The following is a 26,553-nucleotide window of genomic DNA, read 5'->3' as shown; positions in this document are numbered from 1 at the left end:
TGGTAATTAAGCTCGTCTTTTATGAAATGATGACAGGTTCCTGGAAAGTAGTGACGTTCCAAATATATATATATATATATATATATATATATATATATATATATATATATATATATATATATATATATATATATATATATATATATATATATATATTATAATGCTGTTACTGTAAAGTTGTGGAGCAATGGCAGTTCTGTGTGGACGGTGTGGAACCATTGTGGTAGTTTAAATCCCCTTGGAATTATTTAGGGGTTATCTCTCCTGGCATTAAGTAAACCAATTGTAATTGTTGGCAGATTATGGCTTTTGGGGCTGCTCCCATGGATGGGCATGTGGTATTAGCCTTATCCCCGAATTGTGATGTAACACATGTGATATTTTCTAGGGATAGTCATGTGATCACATTCATCTCTGTAAAGGAGTACAAGTTTTGGGGATGGTAGGAAGGCACTGTAGTATTTGTGTATTATGTCTTAAGCTAAGTTGTAGGGTAAAGTTCATCATTTGTATACATGTGGTAGTTCCATGTATTGTTAAGGGATTTATATAAAATGTATTACCTGGGAGGGACAGGGCAGTCTATTCTGGTTGCTGTTGGAAGAAACATTCTTGATGGTAGGCTTCAGGGCCACGTAGCCTCAAGTTTGTACAACACATTCAGTACAACACACTCAACCTTACTGTAAAGACTTTTCTTTTCAATATATCGCTGTTAAACATACCATCACCTCTGGATTTAATTTTGTGTTCAGCTTCGTTCCCTGGCCAATAACAATAATACATCTTAGGCCAAGAACCCTGAATCGGCTGGCTGGTGCTACTCACAGAGGGAAAGTGTTACAATATATATATTCTTCTTATATATATTTATATATACATATCTGTTGTTTCCACTGAACCCCACTCTACAAACTTTAATCGCCTCAACCTTTTCATATCAATTGTGTCACAGCCAAAGTTTGACCACAATCTTCGGGATCGTCTCGGCAACACTCCCCTGATGTCCTCCTGTCTAGCTGGTCGGGTACCAGTCGTCAAGTTTCTCCTTCAAACGGCCATCCAGGATCTCGGAGATGTTACTGTCGATTTTGAAAAGTAAGTTTTATCGCAATTTGAGGCAAAGTGATCATAAATTGTTCTTTTAATTTAATTTAATCTGCTTTACTCACTTCACTTCACCCGCAATCAACTCCACTTCACTTCACATCACTGCACTTCACTGCACTACACATCACTTCACTGCACTGCACTTCACATCACTTCACTTCACTTCACATCACTTCACATCACTGCACTACACATCACTGCACTGCACTGCACTTCACATCACTTCACTTCACTTCACATCACTTCACTGCACTACACATCACTTCACATCACTGCACTTCACATCACATCAGTTCACATCACTTCACATCACTTCACTTCACTTCACAACACTTCACTTTATTTGTCTTTATCTGCAGTTGAAGTACTGTAAGTCAGGATAGGCTGCCGGAAAACTGCTATATATAATGACAGGTAGAATAGGCTGGACCTACAAAATGGCAGAAAACTTGATAGATAGCTGTGCTCCTTTGGAATCATTCTGTGGCTTCCTTAACATGTTATGGAAAGTTGATGGGCTGGAGAGGAAGGTGGGAGGGGGGGGGGAAGGGAGGGGGTGTAGTTACAGGTTGCGATATAACCAAATGTAACCATGTCATATGTTTGCTAATTAGCAAATGGTGCACTGACAGTGTCATACTAATTTATAGTCACCCTGGAAATAATCAAATGTACTGCGATGATCTAATTTAGATTCATTATTATGTAGATAGTACTGAAGAATGAAAATACTTGCAACTTTCATTCATTTTATTTCAAGTAGCATAATTATCCAATGAAAGGACAAGAGCCTGTGAAAGGGATTTCCCCTGTTCCCTTTTTCATCATGTCTTTTTCTGTCATCAAGTCATCAAGTTTGGTTATTTTTTTTTTTAAAGTGTAAAGAAGAACCCCGTTTAGGTTTCAAAACATCTGAATAAAGCAATAATGCAAATTGTTGGTCATTGTTGTATTGTGTGACTTACCTAACAAAATTTATATAAAATTTATAAAATAATCTCCTAGCTAGTGTCACTAGATACTATCTAGTTGTGCAAAAACTGATCAGATATGCTAAAAACTGTCAGATATGCTAAAAACTTGTCAGATATGCTAAAATAACCGTAAAGTTTCAACCTGAGACAGTATTTTTTAAACCACTTGTTTTTAACCGTTTTGGAATATGAATTGTTTAGATATTCATATACTTTACTTGACAGTCTGTGTTTTTCAATTTTTTTTTTCATATTGCATAAAACTTTAGCAAACATTATATAGTCTTCACTTGAATTTTGGCAAACTTTTATACTTCCTACCATAAGAAGCTTCCACGGACCCTTGCCCCTGTCAGATCGCAACCCCCCCCCCTCCTCCTCCTCCTTGGATAGAAAAGGCAAATTAAACCATTGTCTGTGTGTCAAAGGTTTTATTCTTGTCTAATTAACTTATCTTTTTGAGACACTGAGGTTTCTACTGAAACCTTCCTGAAAAGTCCTGAGAATAAGTTGAAGAAACTTTTCCTTTTGTAGAAACTTCATAGCAACTTTCTTAGCATGGTTTACATTTGATGATAGTAGGGGTGACCCTTTAATATGTGTATCTGTCAGAGTATACGTTTTTAATTTTTTTTTTTCAATTTTTTTTTCCTTTGAACTTCGTGGAAGGGTGTTGAGTGACTACTTGGATGTTAAAAGCGTAATGTATGGTAATGCTCTGAAACTGCAGTGTCACCATGGTAATGTGGGGTTTTGTAACAGGAGTGACCCTTTAATATGTATATATCTCTCAGTGTATATGTTGTTTATTTTTTTGTTTTCATTCATTTATTTCTTTTTTTTTATTTTGTGCTTCTTGGTAGGGATGTTGAGTGACTACTTGGGTGTTAAAAGCGTAATGTATGGTAATGCTCTGAAACTGAAGTGTCACCGTGGTAACGTGGGGTTTTGTAACAGTAAGAGAGTACTAAGCTTGTCACAAATGATATATACTAACAGTCTGAATCATGATGGTAGAAACTGAAGGTCACATTTCATGCTCTTCCTACAAGTAGTAAGGCAGACAAAGACTGCTAATGCCAGAAAACTGAAAATTTTGTTCATTTCGTATGTGGTACTTCCCCCCTTATGTAATATATATGTTTTTTTTTTTATTACTGTCTAATTAACTGAGAGTTGGACTAATCTTGCCATAGCCATGGCATTCTGCCAGCCGGCTGTGTTAAGCTGTATCTTGTTCAGAATCTGTTTGTATTGCAGTTTATGTATCATAGCACTTGGTATACAAAAAGGGTAAGGCTAGCTCCTATATTTATGTAAAGAAAGCTTATGAAGCTAACTTATGTGGGCATTTATGAAATGCTGTATGAAAATGACTTTGCTGAGTGATTGTCTGTGCTTTACAGCTGGTCAGGGATGGCAAAATGATTTTGTCAGTTTAGTAAGAACTTGTTAATAAAGACCTCAATGTTAGTGAAAGGAGGTTGGGGATAGGAGGGTGGAGGGGGTGGGGATAAAGGGGGTTGTCTGTGGATTTGAATTCAGGTTTGTGAATGGGCTTTGGTTCTGGTCTTTCACCTACTTTCACCACCGGTTGGAAACTACTTTCTGGCAGCATTGCAGTGATAAGGTACAAACCTACACTGCCTTCTAGCAGGATTGAAAGACTGGTTCTTATTAGTTTGTCAAACAGACACAGCGAACATTTCGAGTGAATGCTTGTATCACTGTGACCACACCAGATAGTAGTATATAAACACAACAGTAAGACGACTATACGGGAGTTCAAGTAGAACTCCTCTCGGTACGACACTCTAAGCATTAGAATGAATACTATGTAATTATGCTGTAGGTACTTTTGTGCATGACACTCTAAGCATGAGAATGAATACTATGTAGTTATACTCTAGTTTTAGGGACTTCTATTCATGTACGAAACTCTGAGCATTATAATGAATACTATGTTATTATACTGTAGGTACTTCTGTGTACAACACTCTAAGCATTAGAATGAGTACTATGTTATTATACTGTAGGTACTTCTGTGTACGACACTCTAAGCATTAGAATGAGTACTATGTTATTATACTGTAGGTACTTCTGTGTACGACACTCTAAGCATGAGAATGAATACTATGTTATGATACTGTAGGTACTTCTGTGAGAATGAGAATGAGAATTCATGAGAATGAATACTATGTAGTCATACTCTAGTTTTAGGGACTTCTATTCATGTACGAAACTCTGAGCATTATAATGAATACTATGTAATTATACTGTAGGTACTTCTGTGCACAACACTCTAAGCATTATAATGAGTACTATGTTATTATACTGTAGGTACTTCTGTGTACGACACTCTAAGCATGAGAATGAATACTATGTTATGATACTGTAGGTACTTCTGTGAGAATGAGAATGAGAATTCATGAGAATGAATACTATGTAGTTATACTCTAGTTTTAGGGACTTCCATTCATGTATGAAACTCTGAGCGTTATAATGAATACTATGTCATAATACTGTAGGTACTTCTGTGTACGACACTCTAAGCATTAGAATGAAAACTATGTAATTATGCTGTAGGTACTTCTGTGCACAACACTCTAAGCATGAGAATGAGCAATATGTATATATGCTCTTGGGACTTCTATACATGTACAACACTCTAAGCATGAGAATGAATACTATGAACCTATGTTGCAGGTACTGCTGTGTAAGACACTCTAAGCAATCGGGTGATGGATTCTGTATTTGCTAAAGTAAAACAAATGTGGATGGTCTAGGATAGCTTTGAGCTGTAGTCAATTGTTGATACAACATGAGGTTTCTAGGAGAATTGTCACAGTATCTACAGTTCTTTCTTTATAGAGACATCTTAAGAAAACTCTTGTTGTATCTTCCTTTAATTATTCAATGCAGATCTATGAGGCTGAGATACAATTCGCAGAGCGATTCAAGGAACTTCTTGGAGTCGTACGCATCCACGTACCAGGGAGGGCAGTCAGGTAAGAAGCTAATGATTTCAGATTAGAGTTCAAAGGTCATCAGTGTTTCATCCAAATTAAAGGGTGTGAAGACTCGCGCAAAGAGAAACGTCTAATGCCAGTAATCTGACCTAGTTTCGAATGAGGTGTAACAGAAGTGTTAGACACCACCATCGATCCCAGAAAATACGCACACAGCTTGCTACCTTCGGTAATTAGACACTAGTGTACAGTCAATACATACAGCTGCGGTCAATACCCACAGCACAGTGTACAAACGATACAGCAATGGACATCTAAGGTCCAGCCAAAGATAACAAGGTATCACGTTTCATTACTGTCTGCATTTTGTAGTGATAAGAGAAAAACTTTTCTTGCAAGCAAGGGAAAGTTAAATTTTTCACAGGGCGGCACCTGGTTTGGGGCGAGTCTTCAATGCTAGGGATGCACCGGATCCAAATTTTTGGATCCGGCCGGAACCGGATTTGCCGGATAGTACATGAAATCCGGCCGGATAAAATCCGGCCGGAACCGGAACCTGATAATTGCTCACTTTCCGGCCGGATAGTCCGGCCGGACCGGATATCCGGTGCATCCCTATTCAATGCCTTTAAACCAGAGCTGCATAAAGTTCCCAAATATTTTGACAGCATTTTCTGGGGATTGTGACCGTGCCTACAGAAAAAAGTTCTCGGACACTGAGGGGCCAAACTTTTGACAGGTTGTATAAGAACTTGTTGAAGGTTTGATTGTGGTGACCATAATTTGGCTTTCTAGCATAATTACTGCTATTGTTGACGACCGTTAAAAGTGACCAATCAGGAATCTATTTGAGGGCATTCATTTATATCTCTGTCTCATGGTATTTTATGTTAGGTGTTTATCTTGTTATGGTCAAGAGATCAAGGGGATAGTCGATGTGTTTGTTAAAAAGACATTGATTGGTTTGATAATATTGCCAAGAACAAACAACTGATTTTGTTTCTGTCCTCCCTTGCCTTGCAAAATTGTTTGATTTTTACACACATTACCACAGGTTTTTCATTTGGAAAGAATACAGGTTGACACAGGAACCTGTGACAGCCTGTGACAGCCTGTTGTGAGAAATCTGATATGTATTTAAAATGTCTGAACTAGCCCGCCTACGAAACACAAGGTTTTGTGTGACACAGAATTTTCAAAAGATATGATTTTTTGTTTTTATCTTGAGACAAATTTTCACAGGTTTTCCACAGGTTAGAGAGACACATTACACTTTATCACCGGTGTCACAAATGTTTTCAGACAAATGTGAAAACACATGAAAGCAAGTGGTTTTTTAAACCTGTGAAAATTGGTTGTGTGTGCATGGTTAAAGGATCTGTTTCTACAACTATGAAACAGTTTAACCATGTAGCATCTATAGGCATTGTAACACATTGAAAAATAAGATGGGTAACCTTAACTTTAATATTAAGCATTAACCCCCACCCCAAATAACTTCCTGGTGTTCTCTACAAGACTTTCAAACCTTTTAGGCTGTTTCTTTTTTTTTCTTTTTTTTTACTAGTTGTATGAACCATTTGCATATAACATCATTTTTTCTGAGGCAGTATTCAAGCACCATAAAGTGTTAAACCTCTATGCACAGTTCATTATAAACTTTGCTCACTTCCTGGTCTCCATGTTGTATGCTACTTTTTAACTCTCAGAGCAGACAGTATTTTTTACTTTACTTGTCAGAGTGGCGGCTGCTGGCTAATATCTGCATCAGTGGGGAATTGAATTTACACACTTGCAATTTTTGTTTTGTGGGTCAAATATAACCATTTCAGTTCAGTTTGGTCCCTCTAGATTAAGTACAATTGTAAGCCTCATGTAAATTAAACAGGTGTATGCAATTTTCTTAAAAATGAAAGTTCTTTTCTATATAATTTCCTGCCCAAAACTATTATTCAAGACCTTTCGTTGAATCATTTCCTCTCTTTTATTCCTGGGAGGAGCAAAACACAGAAGTGATATTTTCCTTCCTTTGCTCAGCCTTCGGTAATATTTCAGCGTAGTCACCCCATCCCCCTTTCCCAAGCTCTAAAGAAACCTTGTGGTCACATACTAGATTGAGAGTGCTGATGTAGTGAGGAGACAGGTAGGTGACATTTGGTGAGTCACATTTGAAAACAGACAGACAGAATCAGCCAATGGGGGCATTTGTTTCATGACCCCATTGCTCCCATTGGCTGATTCTATCTGTCTGTTTTCACATGTGACTCACCAAATGTCACTTACCTGTCTCCTCACTACATCAGCACCATCGATCTAACATGCTGAGTGTGAACTGGTCAAATATTCTCACTTTTTTCACAGTACTATTTTTGGGTTTCTTGTATATATCTGCTTGCTTAGTAGACTGTATTTTGTCTGCGTTTTACTCTTCAAAATGTGGCTGTTTTTATAGGTTTTAACTTCATGCTGTAACGGGAACAATGATTGACGTGGGCAGGCATCTGTGTCATTTATGAAAGGATTTTGAAAAACTGTACACGCATTTTGTGCTATGGATATTTCACATGTTATATCGTTCAGTATTGCCTCCAGAGTTTACTGATCCATTAAGAATTTGTTCAATATTTCTGAAAATATTTTTATGGAATTTTCAAGCCCTCCAAAATCCAAATGATTGAAGGAAAGTATTACAAAATTATTCCCCAGATACTGAAGAAAGTCAAACTAGATTTCATTGAGTAATTGATCTGGTATCCCATCACAAAATGCTATGTAAACTGTTATGTAAAATGTTATGTAGCTATGCAAAGTAGTCAGTCTGCTAGATCTATACAATACAAAGATTTACATAGCTATTTTCTATTGTACACAGAAATCATAGTTTATTGTGAGAGAGAAACTTCAGAACCCTCAAAACTGCTACACAGTTTTGCATTATATGTCCTCTGACAATTACCGAGCTTTCTTCCTTTCTTCCTTTTCCAAAGTGTCAATGCATGTGATCTGTGCATGCTATTCAACCATGCCCGTAGAGTGTAATGACTATCATGTTGATCCCCATAGCTTGAATGCATGGAAGGTTGGCTGGCCTAGTCTAGGTTCTGTATAATGCAAGGATGACTCATTGCCATCATTGTCTTTGATTCGTCATCCCTTTAAGGTAGCATACACCTATTAAAAGCCCCATTGACGTACACACTGAATCACAAAAGTAATGTGGTCTCTAAGTCTAGGTAGAAGTTCTCAATAGCTGAACGCTATCCATCACTGGATAGCTCACAAATTGGCCTTTCATGGCACCATCATTTTTCCGTATCATGACCATGCAGATTTTTTGCTACAAGACCCTGAAGTTTTCATCACTTGTAAACAAACCTCTTTACTCAGTCCTTTCTTACGCTGCTCCTGGGAGGGCTAAAGTGGTATAAGAGTGCCTCAATTTACCTAATTTTTGAACCACATGTTCTTCCATTCATGCTCCTCAACATGCAAGCCACAAAAAACAAGATCTTAATGATAACATAGCAAGAAAGTTGTTCTCCTGCTCCTTATTGGCACTTTTCCTGAAGGAGAACACTTAGGGCAGATTGATATAGACTCTAATAGGAGTATGCCACCTGATGGGTGTATGATTGAAGGATGACTTTAGCAAATCATTAAATTTCAATAAATTGTAGTCTGTTTAACATCCACTGCTATCAGTTAAATTTTTATTTTTTGGGGAGAGATACATTAATACCCTATAAACATCCGAGGTTCATCAATTAAAGTGACTGGACTAAATAGTCTAATCCACAGACCATTAGATCAGCTCCTTGATGCAACACAAAACTCAATGGGAAAACATAATGACTTCTATAGCCTCATATGACATGTTTACAATGTGTTTTGCAAAACGAAAAATATCAAATGGTGTTGATTGTCACATTGGATGCTCTGTTCTAAAGGCTAAATATGGCATAATAGGCTTTATTATGAAATTAGGGGTATCTACCCTATTATGTAATATGTGCATGGGTCATTTCGCAACAGGGGAACTACCAATTGCGACAATTCAGTTTCCTACGGAAGCTTAAAAGTGCATCAACATATGCAAATTAGGCAAATTGGTACGGAAAAAGAAAGCATGGAAGGGGAAATGGCAAAGAATAAGTAGTATGTCTAGTGTGAAAAAAGACAAGAGTTGGAAATGAGAGATAAAGAAAAAAGATGTTTAACATAGCAAATATGTCAAGAATGTAGAACAAACTTGGGGGGTGTGTCAAATATGTAGACAAAGGTGGATAGGTGGTGAGATGCAAAGCTGCATAGTTAACTAATATATCCTTTGTTCACTGAAGTTTATTTAAACTGTAAAAGATGACAAAGTGATATTTAGTAATAATTGTGTTGCATTTGCTTAATGTGTGCTATACTCCAATGGCTTGCTGCAAGAAACATTAACACATAATGCTTTCAATACAGGCCAATACGCAGGATTTTTCTACGAGGTGTTGTGTTTTCTGAATATGTGGACCTACGTATTTAACACCGTCCTGAGGGGAGGGTGGTTCGTTTTTATTAACTCTTTGTTGGTTACCGCCATCCCCCTCCCTCCTCCCCCTCTCCTTATGGAATGGCCTTTATAACTAATATAGCTGCAGCTACGCATCTACAGTAACTATAACTATACTGTAACTATAAAGTAGCTTGTCCAAGTTGATCTTTGAAAACCAAAAGTATGTTTCCCAAAATGTACCATAATTTTTTATCAATTTTTTTGTATGTTTTTCATAAAATCCCCAAAACATTTTCAACTTAGTACCTTCACGAATCAAGTTTTCAAATTCTGATAGTTTTGACTAAAACTAAAAAGAAGACTAAAAAGAAAAAAATGCTTCCATATACGGGACAACAAACTACTAGAAGTTGGTCAAAATATAGGTATTTAAACTTGCAAGGGGATTACAGGGATTACGGGGATTAAGCTGAGGAAAACTGATCAAGTGCTGGTTGAAAATATAATAGTCCACGCTGCTAGAAAGATTGGGGGTGGGAAGAGGCGGGGGGAGGGAGGAATATTGTGGCTTATATAGCATAAGAGCATGTTTATATATGTATACAAGCCCAGGTACTTGTTGTAGAGAACCGGGCATCGTTGCTCCAAGATGTCCTGAGTGATGCTGGCTGGCAAAGATCCAAGTGTCACGGGAGGTGTCTCGAGGTGTGTGGATACCGTGACAGCAAGTAAGATTGCATGCGTAAGCAGTTCAAGAAAAAAACCATACAGAAGCAAAGTTTCTTCCAGTCGTACAGGATGATATAATGTCAGCCATGATCCAGACATATGTGTCATATGTTTAAATAGAAACAAAAAATATAGTTCCTGATTTTGTATAAAAGCAGGACCTGGATGGCTATATTTGGCAACTGGGGGAAGAAATTCCAAATTGACATTGCGCAATCAGAAACTCCCCCATGTTGAAATGTCTGTCATTACAGACAACGATCAAAGCTTTACTGTAAGTGCAGCAATGAATTTGGTTGCTGGATTGGTTGGTTTGTATGTAAACAAAAAATGTGAAAAATATCAGACTGTTGGATTGAATCCAAGTCCAACCATTCCTAAACTTGGATTCAAACGGATATACTGCATATAACTTCACAGAGTTTAACCCATCAAATTTGTACCGTTTTCAAACCATGTTCATCGCAAGAGAAAAATTCCCCTTCTTTCTTCTTTGAGAATTGCAAAGTCATCAACTGGTTGTATGGGCTATTTTCTGTCTACGAGATCCCTTATGAGGGGATTGGGGAAATTTTGGTGTTTTACGTTGGAACGGCTCGAAGTGGTCGAAGATGGCGTGTACTTTTGGGGGGAACATTTAAATCCTCCAAAAGTCGTGAACGTCGAAAAGAAAAAGATTAATCTGCTGAAAAATGTGCATCGTTCCGAGAAACTATTTTGGATAGTTACTATATAATTCTGTGTGGAAAAAAAGGCATTTGTGATGAAAACGAACAATTTGAGGAGGCAATTAGCAGAAAAAAGAAGTGCATATTCAGTGCATATTCCTGTCCGATGCTAATTTCAAGATTAAAATTTGAAGCAAGACAGTTGATCTGGAAATCAAAAAAATTGAAAAAAAATTACCAAGTGTTCGTTTCACAGAGAGTTTTTCACAGGTTAATTTGTTCTCTGCATTCAGGAGGAGAATATATCCAGCTGCGAAGGCATGTGCCGAATCACTTCAACGTCAAACTTCTCGAAGTGTGTGTTACATAATTTGTATTCTAAAGATTCTCAAAAAGGTCAAGTTTTATTGGACAAACATGAGGATGGACCAAAAAACGTTTATTGTGATTTAAACCATAATTCTGCATTTAGTCAGATTATTATGTCTTTCGTAAAGTCAAATTTAGTGAACATAACATTTAATATTTTTTCATAATTTTCATAATAATAGTCAGACACAGTCTAGTTTACGACTACTTATCTAGTCATATTCACATGGCATGAGTCTGCAGGTTCCGGCTGTCAGGTATCTGGCAACACTGACATCTCTCATGGGGTAACTATGGTAACAAATCTGGCACAGGTTTTTGTTTCGCTATATTAGTTAATGCTTATCTGGTGTTTAACTTTTGGTGACGAGATATGATAGGTTCTAGCTGATGGAGTTCCCACATTTTGGTTACCTTCTGGCAGCAAAGGAACCTATGTAGTCAGGTTTGTGAGGGTGCTTGTGTGTGCGTTTGTTTTTCTATCTGACCGAGGACTTGAACAAAAGAATTCCAGGTCCTCGGTTGTGATTTCTAAAGAATCACCACTTCCTTGGAAGAATTCTATTGTATGGGGTATTGTTAAGGTTAGGGTAAGTGGATTTGAACAATGGAAAATACAATGGGGTCCTGGGTTGGAATGTAATACAAACATGCGTGTGTGTGTGTGTGCACCTGTGACACTTGCTTGTGTCTGGGATAACTCAACAATGGAGGGATAGATATTCGCCATACTTGTTGTGTAGATGTATTTATAGCGTATTATAAGTGCGCGCTATTGTTTATGGTGCTGACCTCATGAATATTAATGAAGTTGTGGGGTCAAAAGCTAAACTTGTTTACAATGCAATAACTCTGCAACCTATTGTCTGATTGTAGCCAAACTTGGTATACATTTGTTGGTTAATACAGTATGTGGTACTTGTTGTTGTAATTTTTTGGAGAACATCTGGGCACCAAAAATTCCAGGCCCATTTTTGGGCCAGGTGGGCCCAAATTTATTTCCACCTCAAATGCATTTTAGGATACATTCTTTGGGTCCACATTTGTGGGGCCCAATATTCCGGGACCATATTGGGCCCATATTTTTGGGGGGTAAATTTTTGGTGGCAAATATATTTTTGAGACAGTTTATTTGAGCCAAAATATTTTTGGGACCATTTAAGTGCAAAACTTTATCAGGTTCTGAATTTTCTGTGGAGTTGCCAAAATTTTAAAATTGCAATAACTCGACAACCTGATTAAATCAGATTATCTCCAAACTTGGAATATATACAGTAGTTGTTGGCTAATGGATAAAAAGACACGGTTATAGATTTCCACCATGATACGATTCCCCCTCTGTTGGTCAATCTTTATTAACTTTGTATTCGGTCATCATTTTTACCGAAAAAATGTAATAACTTAAAATTATTCTGTAGAATACATTTTTTTTTTGGGGGGGGGGTTATTTTCTACAACATTTATGTGTTACATCAATGTGAAAGGATAACATTGGGCACAATTAATTTTCATATGTGATGGTCGAAGAAGAAAAAGAAGGATTTGAGTTTGAGTAATTGTTTTAATAGTTGCTATATTCCTGTTTTTCAAGACACTCTACTTTAAAGTATGTTAAATGTCCAGAATTTTTCTCTGCTAAGGGTTAAATTAATGATGATATCAGTGCAGGTCTTAATGTTAATCCAGTATTTTAAAAACAAAACTTAATATTGCAACTGAATGTAGTAAAGATGGGCGAAGATATTGTCTTCAATCCCAATTTTTTCCAGCAATTTTACAGCTTTTGATGAAAGTAGATAATTCATGGAGTAACTATTGTTTGTTAACGAACTGAACATTGGAGAGACACGTTATCCCTTTTGGATTTTTGAACTTTGGTACAACCAGTCAAGGCCATTTTCAACTCGGCAAAAATCTTGTCACAGTTTGCGAGCGTTCCTGCATCATGTACACTTTTTCAAAAGAAGTTTTACTTTTGTTGCTGGCAAAAAAAAGTCTAACCATGTCTCATTTGGTTGGCAAAAATTTTTTTTATTTATAAAAAAAAATATATCTTTAAAAAATTTTTTTTATATTTATTGAAAAAAAAAATCATATATGATTATGAAGGTTACCATACATTTATCTGCAAAATGTCTCTTGTTATTTGTGTTCGCGATGTTCAGGTTAAATGTCGCCAAATCGTTTCTAAGCTAGGTCCTGGATATTGTGAGCAAATCCTCATATACGTAAACCACCATCTTGTATTATTGTTGCAATACCACTTCAGTATTTTTTTACACAGTTTCGTCAATATATCTAGGAATCTCTGGACCTTTTTTACTTTTCAAAAAGGATATCAGGATTATTTATCTAGTTTTGAATCCTTTGTTACATACAACATTCTTTCCAATTTTTTTTTTCCATTTTTTATAAAAAAACGTAAGCAAATTACCTCTTCACAACAGAGTTAAAGATTACTTCTATGCACTCATATACAAAACTGAAACAGATTTCCCGCGCCGAAGACCTTTTGTGTATGTCTTCATTACCGATGGACGTGGTGGTTATATACGCTCCTGTGCATAACGTCAAGTTTCCTTATATTTTGATATTCTTTTGTTTGGTTGTGTACTCATGTTTATCTTTTGTTATCGTTCTGTTGTGTGTGCGGATTTTGATTTCCTTCCTCTTTTGTTTTCTTGGACAAAGTTTGATTGATTTTTGACGGATGTCAGAATCCACATGTAGGAAGCAATGAAAGCAAAAGGAGAAAATTTTGATAGTGCAGGCGGGGTTCGAACCCGCGTGGAATGGAACTAAAACCCATCGCCTAAACCACTCGGCCACTGCACTGACACCTTACGCGTCTCAAAAGTTGGACATTTGTATTCAATTAATCATCATACTATACATGTTGCAATATTTACCCAGCATATTTGTTTATATTATTTCTACAATGGCACTTCCTCAGTTATTGTAATTGGTATATTTGATAAGTAATCCGTAATCAAAGCAACAAAATTTGCTACCATGCATCTTATATTACGATTTTTACAAGTGTGTAGTTTTGTATATTTTGTATACATAAATGATGTCTCCATCTGATCAGATACTACCAGCTGAAGTGACTCACCTTTCAAGAATTCACAGGTGGTTTCCAAGTGCTATTAAAATGTTATGGACTGGTTGACTTTGTCAGATACATAAAGAATGAATTAAACTATGGTAATGGTTAACATACATGTAAATCTATACATCAATATCAAAATTAATAGGGCAGAGTGATGAACAGAAATTGAATCGTTCTTTAGTTGTTTGTTTTAGCTGGTTTGATTGATTGATTGTTCTTAAGACTCGTTAGTTATGGCCAGCTAATGTGACGCCCTTTGTGGGTGACTTAATTGTGCGACCTATTATGTGGTGGCACAGTAAAAAAAATTTACTCAAATTAAAAAAAAGTAAAAAAAATAGTTTTTGAAAAAGCTGTGATGCAAACTGCATCTTAATTCTACCGTGAAATTTCCTTAAATTAGTTAAACTTTACACTGTTTAAATCTGCATTTAAGAATCCCCACGGTATTATGCTGCAAATTGATCAACAGTAGTCAACATTAATCAACATAAATATGATATGATATGAAATCCATATATTATGTGCTAAAGTTAGGATCCAAGGGATCAAGTTACTGTATCATGTTTGGTGTTTATACCATTTATTTCAGCTGATCTTTTCATTGGAAAATGCGCCGTTCAATACCACTGCCATTACAGTTTACTTGCTTGCTGCATTTGAATAGGCTCTCTGGGTTGATCCCAGGAAAATTGAGCAGTGCAAGTGACTTTTCCAGGCTCGTTTTCCTTTGCTAGGCTTGTCGACTTGATTATGACACAGGCTAACATGCTAGACTAATATTAAACCTTTCAAGGGTGAAAAAGTGGGTGGTGGCGAAAACATGAACGGCAGTCTTACTAAAAGTGTATAAATGATTGTTTGATCCTTGAGCAGGATGATGAATGGCTAATTAAGACAATTAAGAAATCAAAACAGAAAAGAGAACACACTAGTGTCATTACTTCTCTCCTTCATCCAGAGTGCTCAGTATATAAACGAAACCACAGTGCAGTAAATTAAGATTTATTATACCAAATAATTTTTTGATGTTTTTCACATAATTCATGCAACCATATACTTCTATCTAGACACCAATGCTGTAGCCAAGTGGAGGTTCCGGGTTTGATACCCGGCCTAGTCAAGGTGGGTTTTGCATCCAAGAGCAATCTACAGTTTTCCTGTCTGAAATGACTTCCTAAATTAAAAGAGATTCCAAATTTGGGTTAATGTTCTCTACTGTGCAAAGTATATTTGAAATGTCCATCTTAAACAATTAAAAAATTGTTTCTCTGTCAACGCAACATAAGCGTTCTCATATTTTGAAAACATGTTTGGAAAGTTATCTATCGTTGTTTAAGGTAAGTTCAAAGGGCTACCAGACAATTCTTTTAAGAATCCGTAAAAATAACTGCTGATTATTATTATGATATTTTTATTATATGGATCCTGTATGGGTTGTTCATCATCAAATATAATCTGCAGAGATACAGAAACATCTGTGACATTTAATGGACAGCTTGAAAAGAATTGGTTGTAAAATAAACAACTGGAGTGTTAGCTCAGTGGTTAACGCCGGTGCCTTTCAATCATAAGGTCCCCGGTTCGAGTCACTCCCAGATTAATGTATGTCGTCCAGTTACAGAGTTGTTGACAATTAACAATTCATAATTATGGACGTTAAATATGAATGTAAGAGACTGACTTCGGTCAGCTTGAGGCTTTGATAAGCCTATGAGGCTTCTTCGCGAGTTCCTGCTTGCAGGAGGATCTAATATACATACATATACATACATACAAACCTAAGAAAGTGTCTTCGTATGCTATACGAGAATTGAGGTTGCAATCGGTTGATAGTTTACAGTTAATTGTCACCACAAGTTAGTTTAATCTGTTGGCAGTTATTCATGTCCATCTATCATTTTTCTATTGGGGGGGGGTGGGGAGGAGGGAGAGGGGGTTAACACTATGCCCTCATTGGGAACTCTGCAGGAACTGCGCAGTGTCTTAAGTTGGCCAATATTTTACCGTCTGTAGTTGAGTAATTCATAATGACAATGACAAATTATATATCTGCCCGGATTAATTTAGGTATATAAAGGCATATGGCTTTGATGGAAGGACAGGAAGATGTAGACCCATTTGATTTTATAATGGAGGCAAGCTGGGATGATGGCCCTGGCTGGGTTGAAGCCGATTCTCATGCATGGTGGTCGGGGTGTCCTCTGAAAACAGATAGACATGTAGCAAGCTCATCTGAGACACATTAGGTCTATAAATTGGACAAAATGCAAGGTTGTTGCTACGAAACATTTTGAAATATTTTTTATTTCGGAGGTAGAAAAGAAGGGTTTACATCTCCCACACGACCATCTCCCTTCCACCCACCCCTCCTTTACCCCTGGATCTGCACCTGAGGTAATTCTGGGCCTGGAGGAACTTAAGTGGTCTAGTTGTTCCCGAGTGAATGTAAAAAGAAAATATAAAAAATATCCGGACTGAAGATGGAGTTGCAGGGATGTACCTTAATTACGATGGGAATGTAGACCATCTTTAAAAAAAAATTGGATTTCTTGTATTGGCCTTTTTTTGGCTAAAAAAATGAGTAATTTGTTAACACAATGCAAAAAGTCGGTGTGGGTGGGATTTGAACCCACGTATGCACATATAATTATTGCACATCAGAATTCAGAGGTCTTCGTAGTCCTGATGTCTTAACCATTCGGCCACCACACCGTACGTGTTTGAGTAACGCTTCTAAATATCTTTTAAATTACTCTCTGAAGTTGCAACAGAACTGTAAATGTGGTGCAATTGTATATATTTACGTGTCAAAGCGGTTTCTCAATATTTTGCTATATCAAGATGATAATGAAAACTTCAATTGTAGCGTTTACTGGATTCCCTACCAACAAAGCAATAAGAAATCTGCCTGAAAGAATGCCGTATTGATTGGGTCCACATTCAGTCATTTTTCTTTTCACACAGCTTTTAAAATCATATAGTTACTGTGTAGTAACTGTGTGAACTTTAGATGTCTTTTGAACATATTTTCAACTAGGACAGTGTAAGGCTTGTATACATCCTGTTTGAGTGGTAGGCAGTTTGTTTATAGTAAAAAAAAATTCTCTCTCCTTTAGTCTCTCTCAGTTTAGTGAAAATTTGAAATATTGAGAAATAGCTCTCTGTTTTTGGGAACTATTCTCTCCATTGACTTCTCGTGTCACTGTAAAAGAACTGCTTCTGAATCTGACTGTGACGTAAGCACCTGATGATATTCTAGTCTCTTTCCTCGGATCGTAAAATGCCGTCGAAACAGGTGCACTTTGGTCGGTAACTCTTTGAGATTAGACTGAGGCTTATCATGGTTTTATGCATGTCCACACCCACTCATTCTGGTCACTAATCAGTAGTCTCAAACGAGCTGTTTTGAGTTAGGTAATTATAACCAAACCAAGGAATCTTCGAACATCCTTATTTTGTTTTCTTGTTTCTTTGTTTTGACAATTGCTGTTGATTTTCTTGGGGTCCAGCATTACGATCTGTATCTGTTAACTTTTTCTCCTGGGAATTGTTAACTCAGACAACGCAAACTCACATTTTAGCTTTGTTCAATTTTCAGGTTGACTTCATGAATCCTTAAATACTTTAAATTAACCTTCTATCCCGTCCGGCTATAGTCATTTGAAAATCCGCCCTTAAGGTAATAACTATTCGAATACCTTGTTTCTTGTACAGAGATGGTTTTTGAACTACTTGTAAAGCGATGAGCATTTCATTGACTTTTAGTTTGATGTATTCTTGTGCTTTAATTTACACTTCAAAAACCGCACCATAAATATGCACCGTGTTAATGTTATTGTAAGAAGGTTCTTGAACAATAAAATAGACAGGAAACCAAGTATAACACATATAACACACGAAGCTAATGTTAGTACAGAAACGTATCCTAACATGCAACATATATGATAGACTAACATTAGGGCAGGAATTAGAACCAACAACGTAAACAGCTTTTCTTAAAAAGGAGGGTTGAAAGAACCCTATTGAGAGAAAAGATACAGGACAGGCTCAGAATAAGTTGGCTATGCAACTAGACTCTGAAACTGGAAAGGTACAGAGACTATGTTAAACTTCAAGTTTCAACATCCAGTAATGTAGGTATCGTTCCAAAGGTATTCATTCAAAAGGTAGCGTTCATTTAGCCAATAATGTAGTGCGCATGCACATTACAATAATAAGTAAAAACAAAATAATTGTGGGATACAAATTTGTTCGCATCATACTTCCTTGTTAGGAGCAACCAAACTGATATAAGTACATTAGTTCTCATAGATCGATCGAAGGTCATCAAAGTTTTGAGAAAAGCTAGTACATGGGGTCAGAAAATGTCAAGTTATATACAAAGTCACCCCAGTTAAAAATGCAATCTTCAACTGTGAAATATATATAAATCGGTAGCTGTCATAATTGAAGCTGCATCTAAAGAACATGTGAATAATGGACAGACATCGTAATTACAATATTGTGCAACGAACAGAGTAGCATTAAGTAGATTTATATCTTCACCGTACACTCTGTCCACTCACGCTCGTATGTGTTTTGTATCCCCCTTCCTAATCCTCGTTAATTAATCCTTTAACTCCCTCATTTAACCTCTGTTCATTGGATATCCTTGTTACAATTGTGAAGGATATGGAATTGGTCTTCAACACTGTTGTTCGTGACTGTGTCTCGTTTTAATCAGAGGGAAGATTGGTTTTTAGACTGTTGAAACATCAGGCCTTAATTATCTGTAACTTTCATTTATTTTGACCAACAATTTTACTTTTTTGAAGTTTTTGTTTTTTCCTTCTCTCCTTTCTTTTTGGTTATACTCTTTGTGTACAGTAACACCTGTTTTCATTGTTATAATTGTTACGTTTACTCTCATTGTATATTGTGTACATATCATTCACTTTCTTGTGTACAGCGCGGCGAGACTTTATTGTAAGTTGCACTATATAAGAACTGTTTATTATTATTATTATTAATGTAATAGAAAAGAGCTTTGGAGCTGGCAGGATTCGAACCCGCGCGGATTGATTCCATTGGAACTAAAGTCCAACGCCTTAACCACTCGGCCACAGCACCACAAAGGAAACCTAGTTATTGTTATGTATTTATGTGTACTTCCGAGACATCGTTGTACTTTCAGTGAGATTGTTACATGCCATAATGCAATCAATACAGAGTTTATAAGCCATTATACAACCAATGCAGAGTTGTACACGTAACCGGAAAATCCCCACTTTCTATAATTAGGAGTATCACATATATATACAGTCACAACGTATGCATTACAGTTTATTATGAAGATCATGCATGTATAAATATCTAACTCGGAAAACCCCAATATCAGGTACATACTTTTTATGTCGTAACTAATATCTGGTTCATTATGAGGGTGCCATATTTGGCGTGGAGTTGTTAACCTATTTTCAAAGAATTAAGTCCAGATCGCTTGACGTATTAGTGATAAATCACCCAAAAATACATGAAATTTGGCTTTGATGTCACAGATTCACTTTTGTCCAGAGAGACCAAACTATTCTATAGCTCTAGTGGCGGAGGGTCCATACAGTCAGGGGGGCGGATGCCCCCCCCCCCCTGATGGACTTAAATGGACTGCAGGCGCCCTTTTCACCTTTTTACCACTTTTTACTTTTTTGCGATTATTGACTTTTTTATTGTGCTCTCATCTACCTATTGACATTTGTCACATTTTGTTGGTGTAATTTTCTGACAAAATGCTCTAACGGCGGTCTTTAATTTATGGGCACTTCCGATGTACGAAACTATTTCCAAGCGCATGTACTTTTAACACCCATATAAACTTCCGAGTTGTCACAAATGGCGATGACACCTATTTATTCTTCGTTTATCTGCAAATTAGCAAGGCCCGGAAAGGGTCATTTCCGGTGAATTAGGGTGGTACCTTTACTCAAAAACTTTTTGTACACTCCGCACCAACCTATGCTTCGCTCCTACAGACTATTCTCGCCCCCCCCCCCTGACCAAAACCCCTAGCTCCGCCACTGCATAGCTCCTGTAATGCTTATACCATTATAGCTTTGAACCATTTTTACCCTAAACACGAATGAAGTGTCCCAAGTACGCATCTGTGGCTTAGTTATATACCCAGACCACTTGAGAACGAAACTCATAAACTAATTGAAGAGAATTATCAGTGCTTAAAATTGATGCCAGTAGATTAAATCGGTATATGACTGAGAGTTTTATTAACTCACCTTTACATCAATTTGTTTATTCCCTTTCCATATTTTAATTTTTTTTTTTTTTTTTTTTGATAAATCCTGAAAATTTACTTGCTCTGGACAAAAAATTCTTTTAACATGCAGCTGAATATTAGTTCCACTCCATTTGTAGTTTCCAAGACTTCACAATAGACGAAAAATTGGATGAAGACTTTTGAACGGAGTAAAAAGCAGATATTATAATTAGAGCAGATATTTCAGAAGTGCTTAAATTTTGAATTCATGTTTGTTTTTAATCAGTATATAACTTATCCTCTGTGGTAAAGTCGTACAATATGTACAAAATGTCATGAAATTTGATGAAGTTTCTAATTGCTTCCTAAACACTCATGTGGTGGCACATGATGTCATACAGTAGGGTTGTCCAACCTTTTGCAGAGGAGGGCCACATGGAATGATTACGATGAAGGAGAGGGCCGCATGAACCCTACGCTCGATTTTTCGCCCAAAGCCCAAGGCAACAAAATGTGAGCACTGTGCGTGGAGCGCACTGATTCATTTTCCTTCTTGATAAAACAGATGAATAAAGTACAACAGCCCCCCCCCCCACCTCCGCTGAGAGTGTCACACAAATTAACTGACCTGTAAGCAGTTTTTTGGACCCAGAAGGTTCGAATGATTGATCATATAGCTCCAAATTGTTATCAATAAATCTGCTCACTAAAATTTTGTACCGTACAAGCATCTCTGGCGGGCTGGACGCAACCCTGCGGCAGGCCGGACTGTGGCCTGCAGGCCGTAGGTTGGACAACCCTGTCATACAGCCACCAGATTGCTATCTTTCTGTTTTACCGTTGTTACGAAACAATATGCACAAATCATTGTCACAAGCATTAAGTATAAAGGCAAAAATTGCAATGTGTTTATTTGACAGTCTTTCAAGGGAGGTTTTCAAGCATCTCCAAGGTTATTCTCCGAAAGTTGGAACCCTCGGTTGGAGCCTTGTTATACGGCAATGTGTTTACTTGACCATAGTTTGTGGCACTTACCATGTACCAGACGAGTCCCTGGTTGTGAGCTAAACCACTTTTCCGTTGAAATTTTTCTGCTGCCCCCTGCCTTATTTCTTATACGGAGATGGTTTTTGAACTACTTGTAAAGTGATGAACTTGTAGCATTTCATTGACTTTTAGTTTGATTTATACTTGTGCTTTGATTTACATTTGAAAAACTGCCGCACCTTAAATATGCACCGTGTGAACGTTATAGCAAGAAGGTTCTTGAACAATAAATAGACAGGCAACCAAATATAACACATATAACACACGAAGCTAACGTTAGTACAGAAATCGTAACCTAACATGCAACATATATGATAGACTAACATTAGGGCACAAATTAGAACCAACAATGTAAACAGCTTTGCTTAAAAAGGAGGGTTGAAAGAACCCTATTAAGAGAAAAGATACAGGACAGGCTCAGAATGAGTTGGCTACGCAACTAGACTCTGAAACTGGAAAGGTACACAGACTATGTTAAACTTTAAGTTTCAACGTCCAGTCATGTAGGTATCGTTCAAAAGGTAGCGTTCATTTAGCCAGTAATGCCAATAATGTAGCGCTCACGCACATGTACAATAATAAGTGAAAACAAAATAATTGTGGGTTACAAATTTGTTCTCATCATACTGTACTTGTAGGAGCAACCAAACGAATATATAACTACCTTAGTTCTCATAGATTGATCAAAAGTCGTCAAAGTTGTATGAAAAGCTGATGCGTGGGGTCAGAAAATGTCAAGTTATATACAAGTCACTCCAGTTAAAAATGCAAATATTAAAAATTTAGTATTATATTATATTAAGTTAATAAATAAAATTATTAAAATAAAATAACTGTAAATCGGTCACTGTCATAATTTAAGCTGCATCTAAAGACAATGTGAATTATGGACAGACATCGTAATTACAACATTGTGCAACAAACAGAGTAATATTAAGTGAATTTATAACTCCACAGAACTTGGTTCCATACCGTACATTCTGTTCATTCACGCTTGTATGTGCTTTGTATCCCCCTTCCTAATCCTCATTAATTAATCCCTTACCTCCCCCCTCATTTACCTCTGTACATTGGATATCCTTGTTACACCTACTCTGCAAATTGTACAGTATATATATATATATATATATGGAATTCGTCTTGCAACTCTGTTGTTCGTGATTGTGTCTCGTTTTAATCAGATTGATTTTTTTTTGATTGAATGAAGATTGTTTTTTGAGACTGTTGAAACATCAGGCCTTAATTATTTGTAACTTTCATTTATTTTGACCAACAATTTACTTTTTGGAGTTTTTGTTTTTTCCTTCTCTCCTTTCCTTTTGCTCTCTGTGTTGTGTACAATAATATAATGGAAAAGAGCTTTGGCGCTGGCAGGGATCGAACCCGCGCGGATTAAATCCATCGGAACTAAAGTCCGACGCCTTAACCACTCGGCCACAGCACCGTGCAGCGGTATCATAGTTATTTTTTTATGTATTTATGTTTACTTCCTTGTACTTCCTCTTACATGCCATTATGAATTCAATACAACGTTTGTAAGCCATTATACAACCAGTGCAGAGTTGTAAACGTACCCGGAAATCCCCACTTTTTATAACTAGGAGTATCGCATATATACATATTCAGAATGTATGTATTACAGTTTATTATGAAGGTCATGCATGTATAAATACCTAACTTGGAAAACCCCAAAATCAGGAGTACTTTTTAAATAGGAACTAATATGGTTCATAATGAAGGTACCATATTTGTTCTGCACCATGGATGAGATATGGATATGCAAGCTACATTTAAACATTGTCAAGTTTGACGGCTGGAAAATATATATAAATGGAATATTGTCTATATATCTAGTTATAGATCAGCATTGTATGAATTCCATTCAGACTAGGTCACAGACAATATCCACTTATAAAATCTGAAATGGCAAAGTTCTAGCCAAGCTCAAGTTCAATAAATTCCACCCATATGACTACTTTGTGCAGTCCCCAGACTGTCCCAACCCCTAGTCCCCAGACCGTCCCAACCCCTCCTCCCCTCCCACCTTTCTCTCCCTTTCCCACCATCCCTGATATCCTCTTCAAATTGTAGCAGATTTCTGACAAATGTTTCCAAGTATCACTGACATGATTAACCTACAGTATTTCAAATCAAATGAAGTCCAGATCGCTTTTTGTATTAATGATAAATCATCCAAAAAATACAAAACAGTCTTTCCTATTAAAAGCATATCTGATTTATAGGTTGAAAGAAAAATGACATTTTGGACTTTATACCACAAACTACGAAATTTGGTTTTGATGTCACAGATTCACTTTTGTCCAGAGAGCCCAAACTATTTCCATAGCTCCTGTATTGCTTATAACCATTACAGCTTCGGACCATATTACCCTAAACACGAATGAAGTGTCCCTGTTAAATATCTGTGACTTAGTTATATCCAGAGCACTTGAGAACGAAAGTCATAAACTAATTGAAGAGAATTATCGGGTGCTTAAAATTCAGCCAGCAAGTTAAGTCTGTATACGACTGAGAGTTTTAATAACTCACCTTTACATCAATTTGTTTATTCCATTTTCATATTTTCAGGTTTTAAGTTTTGATAAATCCTGAAAGTTGACCAGGTTTGGACAAAAAATTCTTTTAACATGCAGCTGAATATTAGTATCACTCCATTTGTAGTTTCCAAGACTTCACAATAGATAAAAATTTAATGAAGACTTTTAAACAGAGTAAAAAGCAGATATTATTATTAGAGCAGATATTTCAGAAGTGCTTAAATTTTGAAATCATGTTTGTTTTTAATCAGTAAAACTTATCCTCTGTGGTAAAGTCGTACAATATTTACAAAATGTCATGAAATTTGATGAAGTTTCTAAATTGCTTCCCAATCACTCATGTAGTGGTACATGATGTCATACAGCCACCAAATTGCTATCTTTCTGTTTTAGCGTTGTTACGAAAAAATATGCACAAATAATTGTCACAAGCATTATAAAGGCAAAAGTTGCAATGTGTTTATTTGACAGTAATTCAGAGAGGTTTTCATGCAAGCGCAAGATTATTCTCCAACAGTTGGAACCCTCGGTTGGAGCCTTATTATACGGCATATAATCTTCTTTCAGTACTGCTGTTTGGTAAATAGAAGATCATACAATCACGATTATGTACTCTTTAGCCCAGGGGTTGTCCAACCTTTTGCAGAGGAGGGCCACATGGAATGATTATGATGAAGGAGGGGGCCGCAGGAACCCTACGCTCGATTTTCCGATATTTTGCCCGAAGCCCAGGGCAACAAAATGTGAGCACTGCGCGCGGAGCGCACTGATTTATTTTCCTTCCTGATAAAACAGATGAATAAAGTCCAGCCGCCCCCCCCCCCCCCCCGTCCGCTGAGAGTGTCACACAAACTGACCTGTATGCAGTTTTTTGGACCCAGAAGGTTCTAATGATTGATTATATAGCTTCAAATTGTTATCAATAAATCTGCTCACTAAAATTTCTCACCGTAGAGCATCTCTGACGGGCCGGACGCAACCCTGCGGCGGGCCGGACTGTGGCCCGCAGGCCGTAGGTTGGACAACCCTGCTTTAGCCCAAATTTTGGCCTACTCGCAGAGATGGAGTGAATGAAAATTTCAAATCAGAAAAGAAGTTGTCACATTCTTTGTTATTGTTTTGGTAGAGGTGAAAAAAATTTAATCAAATGCATATATGCTCTTATCAATTTTTATGCAATTACTGGAGTGTTTTTCAAGCTGTCCATGACAGGTCTGATGTTAGGCTCTTATACACAAACCTAATCAACCTATATACCAAGTTGTACAAAATGCTGTGTTATCCATTAATTAACCTGTGTATGAGTGTATATACCTGGGTTTCCCTAACTTTATCCCCCCATGAACCCCCTGTGGATGTCAGAGTTGCCTACGAAGCCCCAACTTTTCGAGACACGATCTGAGTCATTATTATACTATTATACGCATAACAGTGCTTCGTAAAAGATCAAGTATCACATGCACGGTACCGTACTACTGTGGCAACATATGCGTATTGAATGGGAAATGAGTTTGTCGATAGGTACGACTTTTGTACATTACTAAATTATATGACATCAGATGATAGATCAACAAAAGTACTCTAGTTTAGACTTTCAGAAACGTCTCACGAACCCCCTGGGATTGACTCGCGCACCCCCTGGGGGTTCATGCACCCAAGTTAGGGAACCCCTGGTGTTCATTTTGTGAGTTTAGTGCCACTCTGTTTTTGCGAGTGCATCCGCCAAAATATCACCGACATCGCCAGCCTCAGGGTTTCAGAGAAGGAATAAAAACTCTATACTTGGTATGTGGATCCACCTTCTAGTGATTCGAAGAATTCCTGTCTGGAGGCCCAGGTCATCTCAGGTCAACAGAGAGCTGGTGAAGTCTGAAATAAAAAATAATATTTAAATGGTTAAATAAATATATCATTGAACCTGCAGTTATGTAACGTTTGCATAAAATAGAGCCAAGTTTTTGGTCATTTTCCCATGCAGCATGTCACCTCTAACTGAACACTAGAAGTATCGAAGCCCGGGTTAGACTCCTACTGTGGTAATTTAGCTTCCAACCACATAACACCCGAAACAGTCAAGAAATATGTTAGAACAAAATAATGAAACTGGTTTCAAAGTATAAAATTGTACATAAATTTAACAATAACAATAAATATCACCTGGGAATGTCAGTTTAATAATAAATAGTTTATCTTTACATATATATAAGGAGAAGACGACTAAGTTTCCTCTCACTTACATGACAACAAGTCCCTAAGCAAATTATACCTC

The 26,553-nt window shown here is 37.0% G+C and overlaps 1 protein-coding gene and 1 long non-coding RNA gene across 13 annotated transcripts in view; one reads left to right on the top strand and one right to left on the bottom strand.

Moving 5' to 3' along the window:
• Positions 1 to 26,553, top strand: part of LOC139964995 (uncharacterized) — a 202,447-nt gene that overhangs the window by 29,436 nt on the left and 146,458 nt on the right. For both annotated transcript variants that reach the window (XM_071967130.1, XM_071967131.1), the window contains exons 14-15: positions 956 to 1,098; positions 5,007 to 5,092. In XM_071967130.1, coding sequence (XP_071823231.1) covers positions 956 to 1,098; positions 5,007 to 5,092 — 229 coding nt within the window. The remainder of the gene's footprint in view (positions 1 to 955; positions 1,099 to 5,006; positions 5,093 to 26,553) is intronic.
• LOC139964998 (uncharacterized) overlaps positions 12,638 to 26,553 on the bottom strand; it is a 121,123-nt gene continuing 107,207 nt past the window's right edge. For all 11 annotated transcript variants that reach the window (XR_011792139.1, XR_011792146.1, XR_011792141.1 and 8 more), the window contains one exon: positions 12,638 to 26,153. This is a non-coding gene — a long non-coding RNA (uncharacterized lncRNA). The remainder of the gene's footprint in view (positions 26,154 to 26,553) is intronic.

This window comes from Apostichopus japonicus, chromosome 23, assembly GCF_037975245.1.
Source record: "Apostichopus japonicus isolate 1M-3 chromosome 23, ASM3797524v1, whole genome shotgun sequence".
NCBI lineage: Eukaryota > Metazoa > Echinodermata > Holothuroidea > Aspidochirotida > Stichopodidae > Apostichopus > Apostichopus japonicus.
Note: the sequence above shows the minus strand (reverse complement) of the source record. Positions and strands in the feature narration are given on the sequence as shown.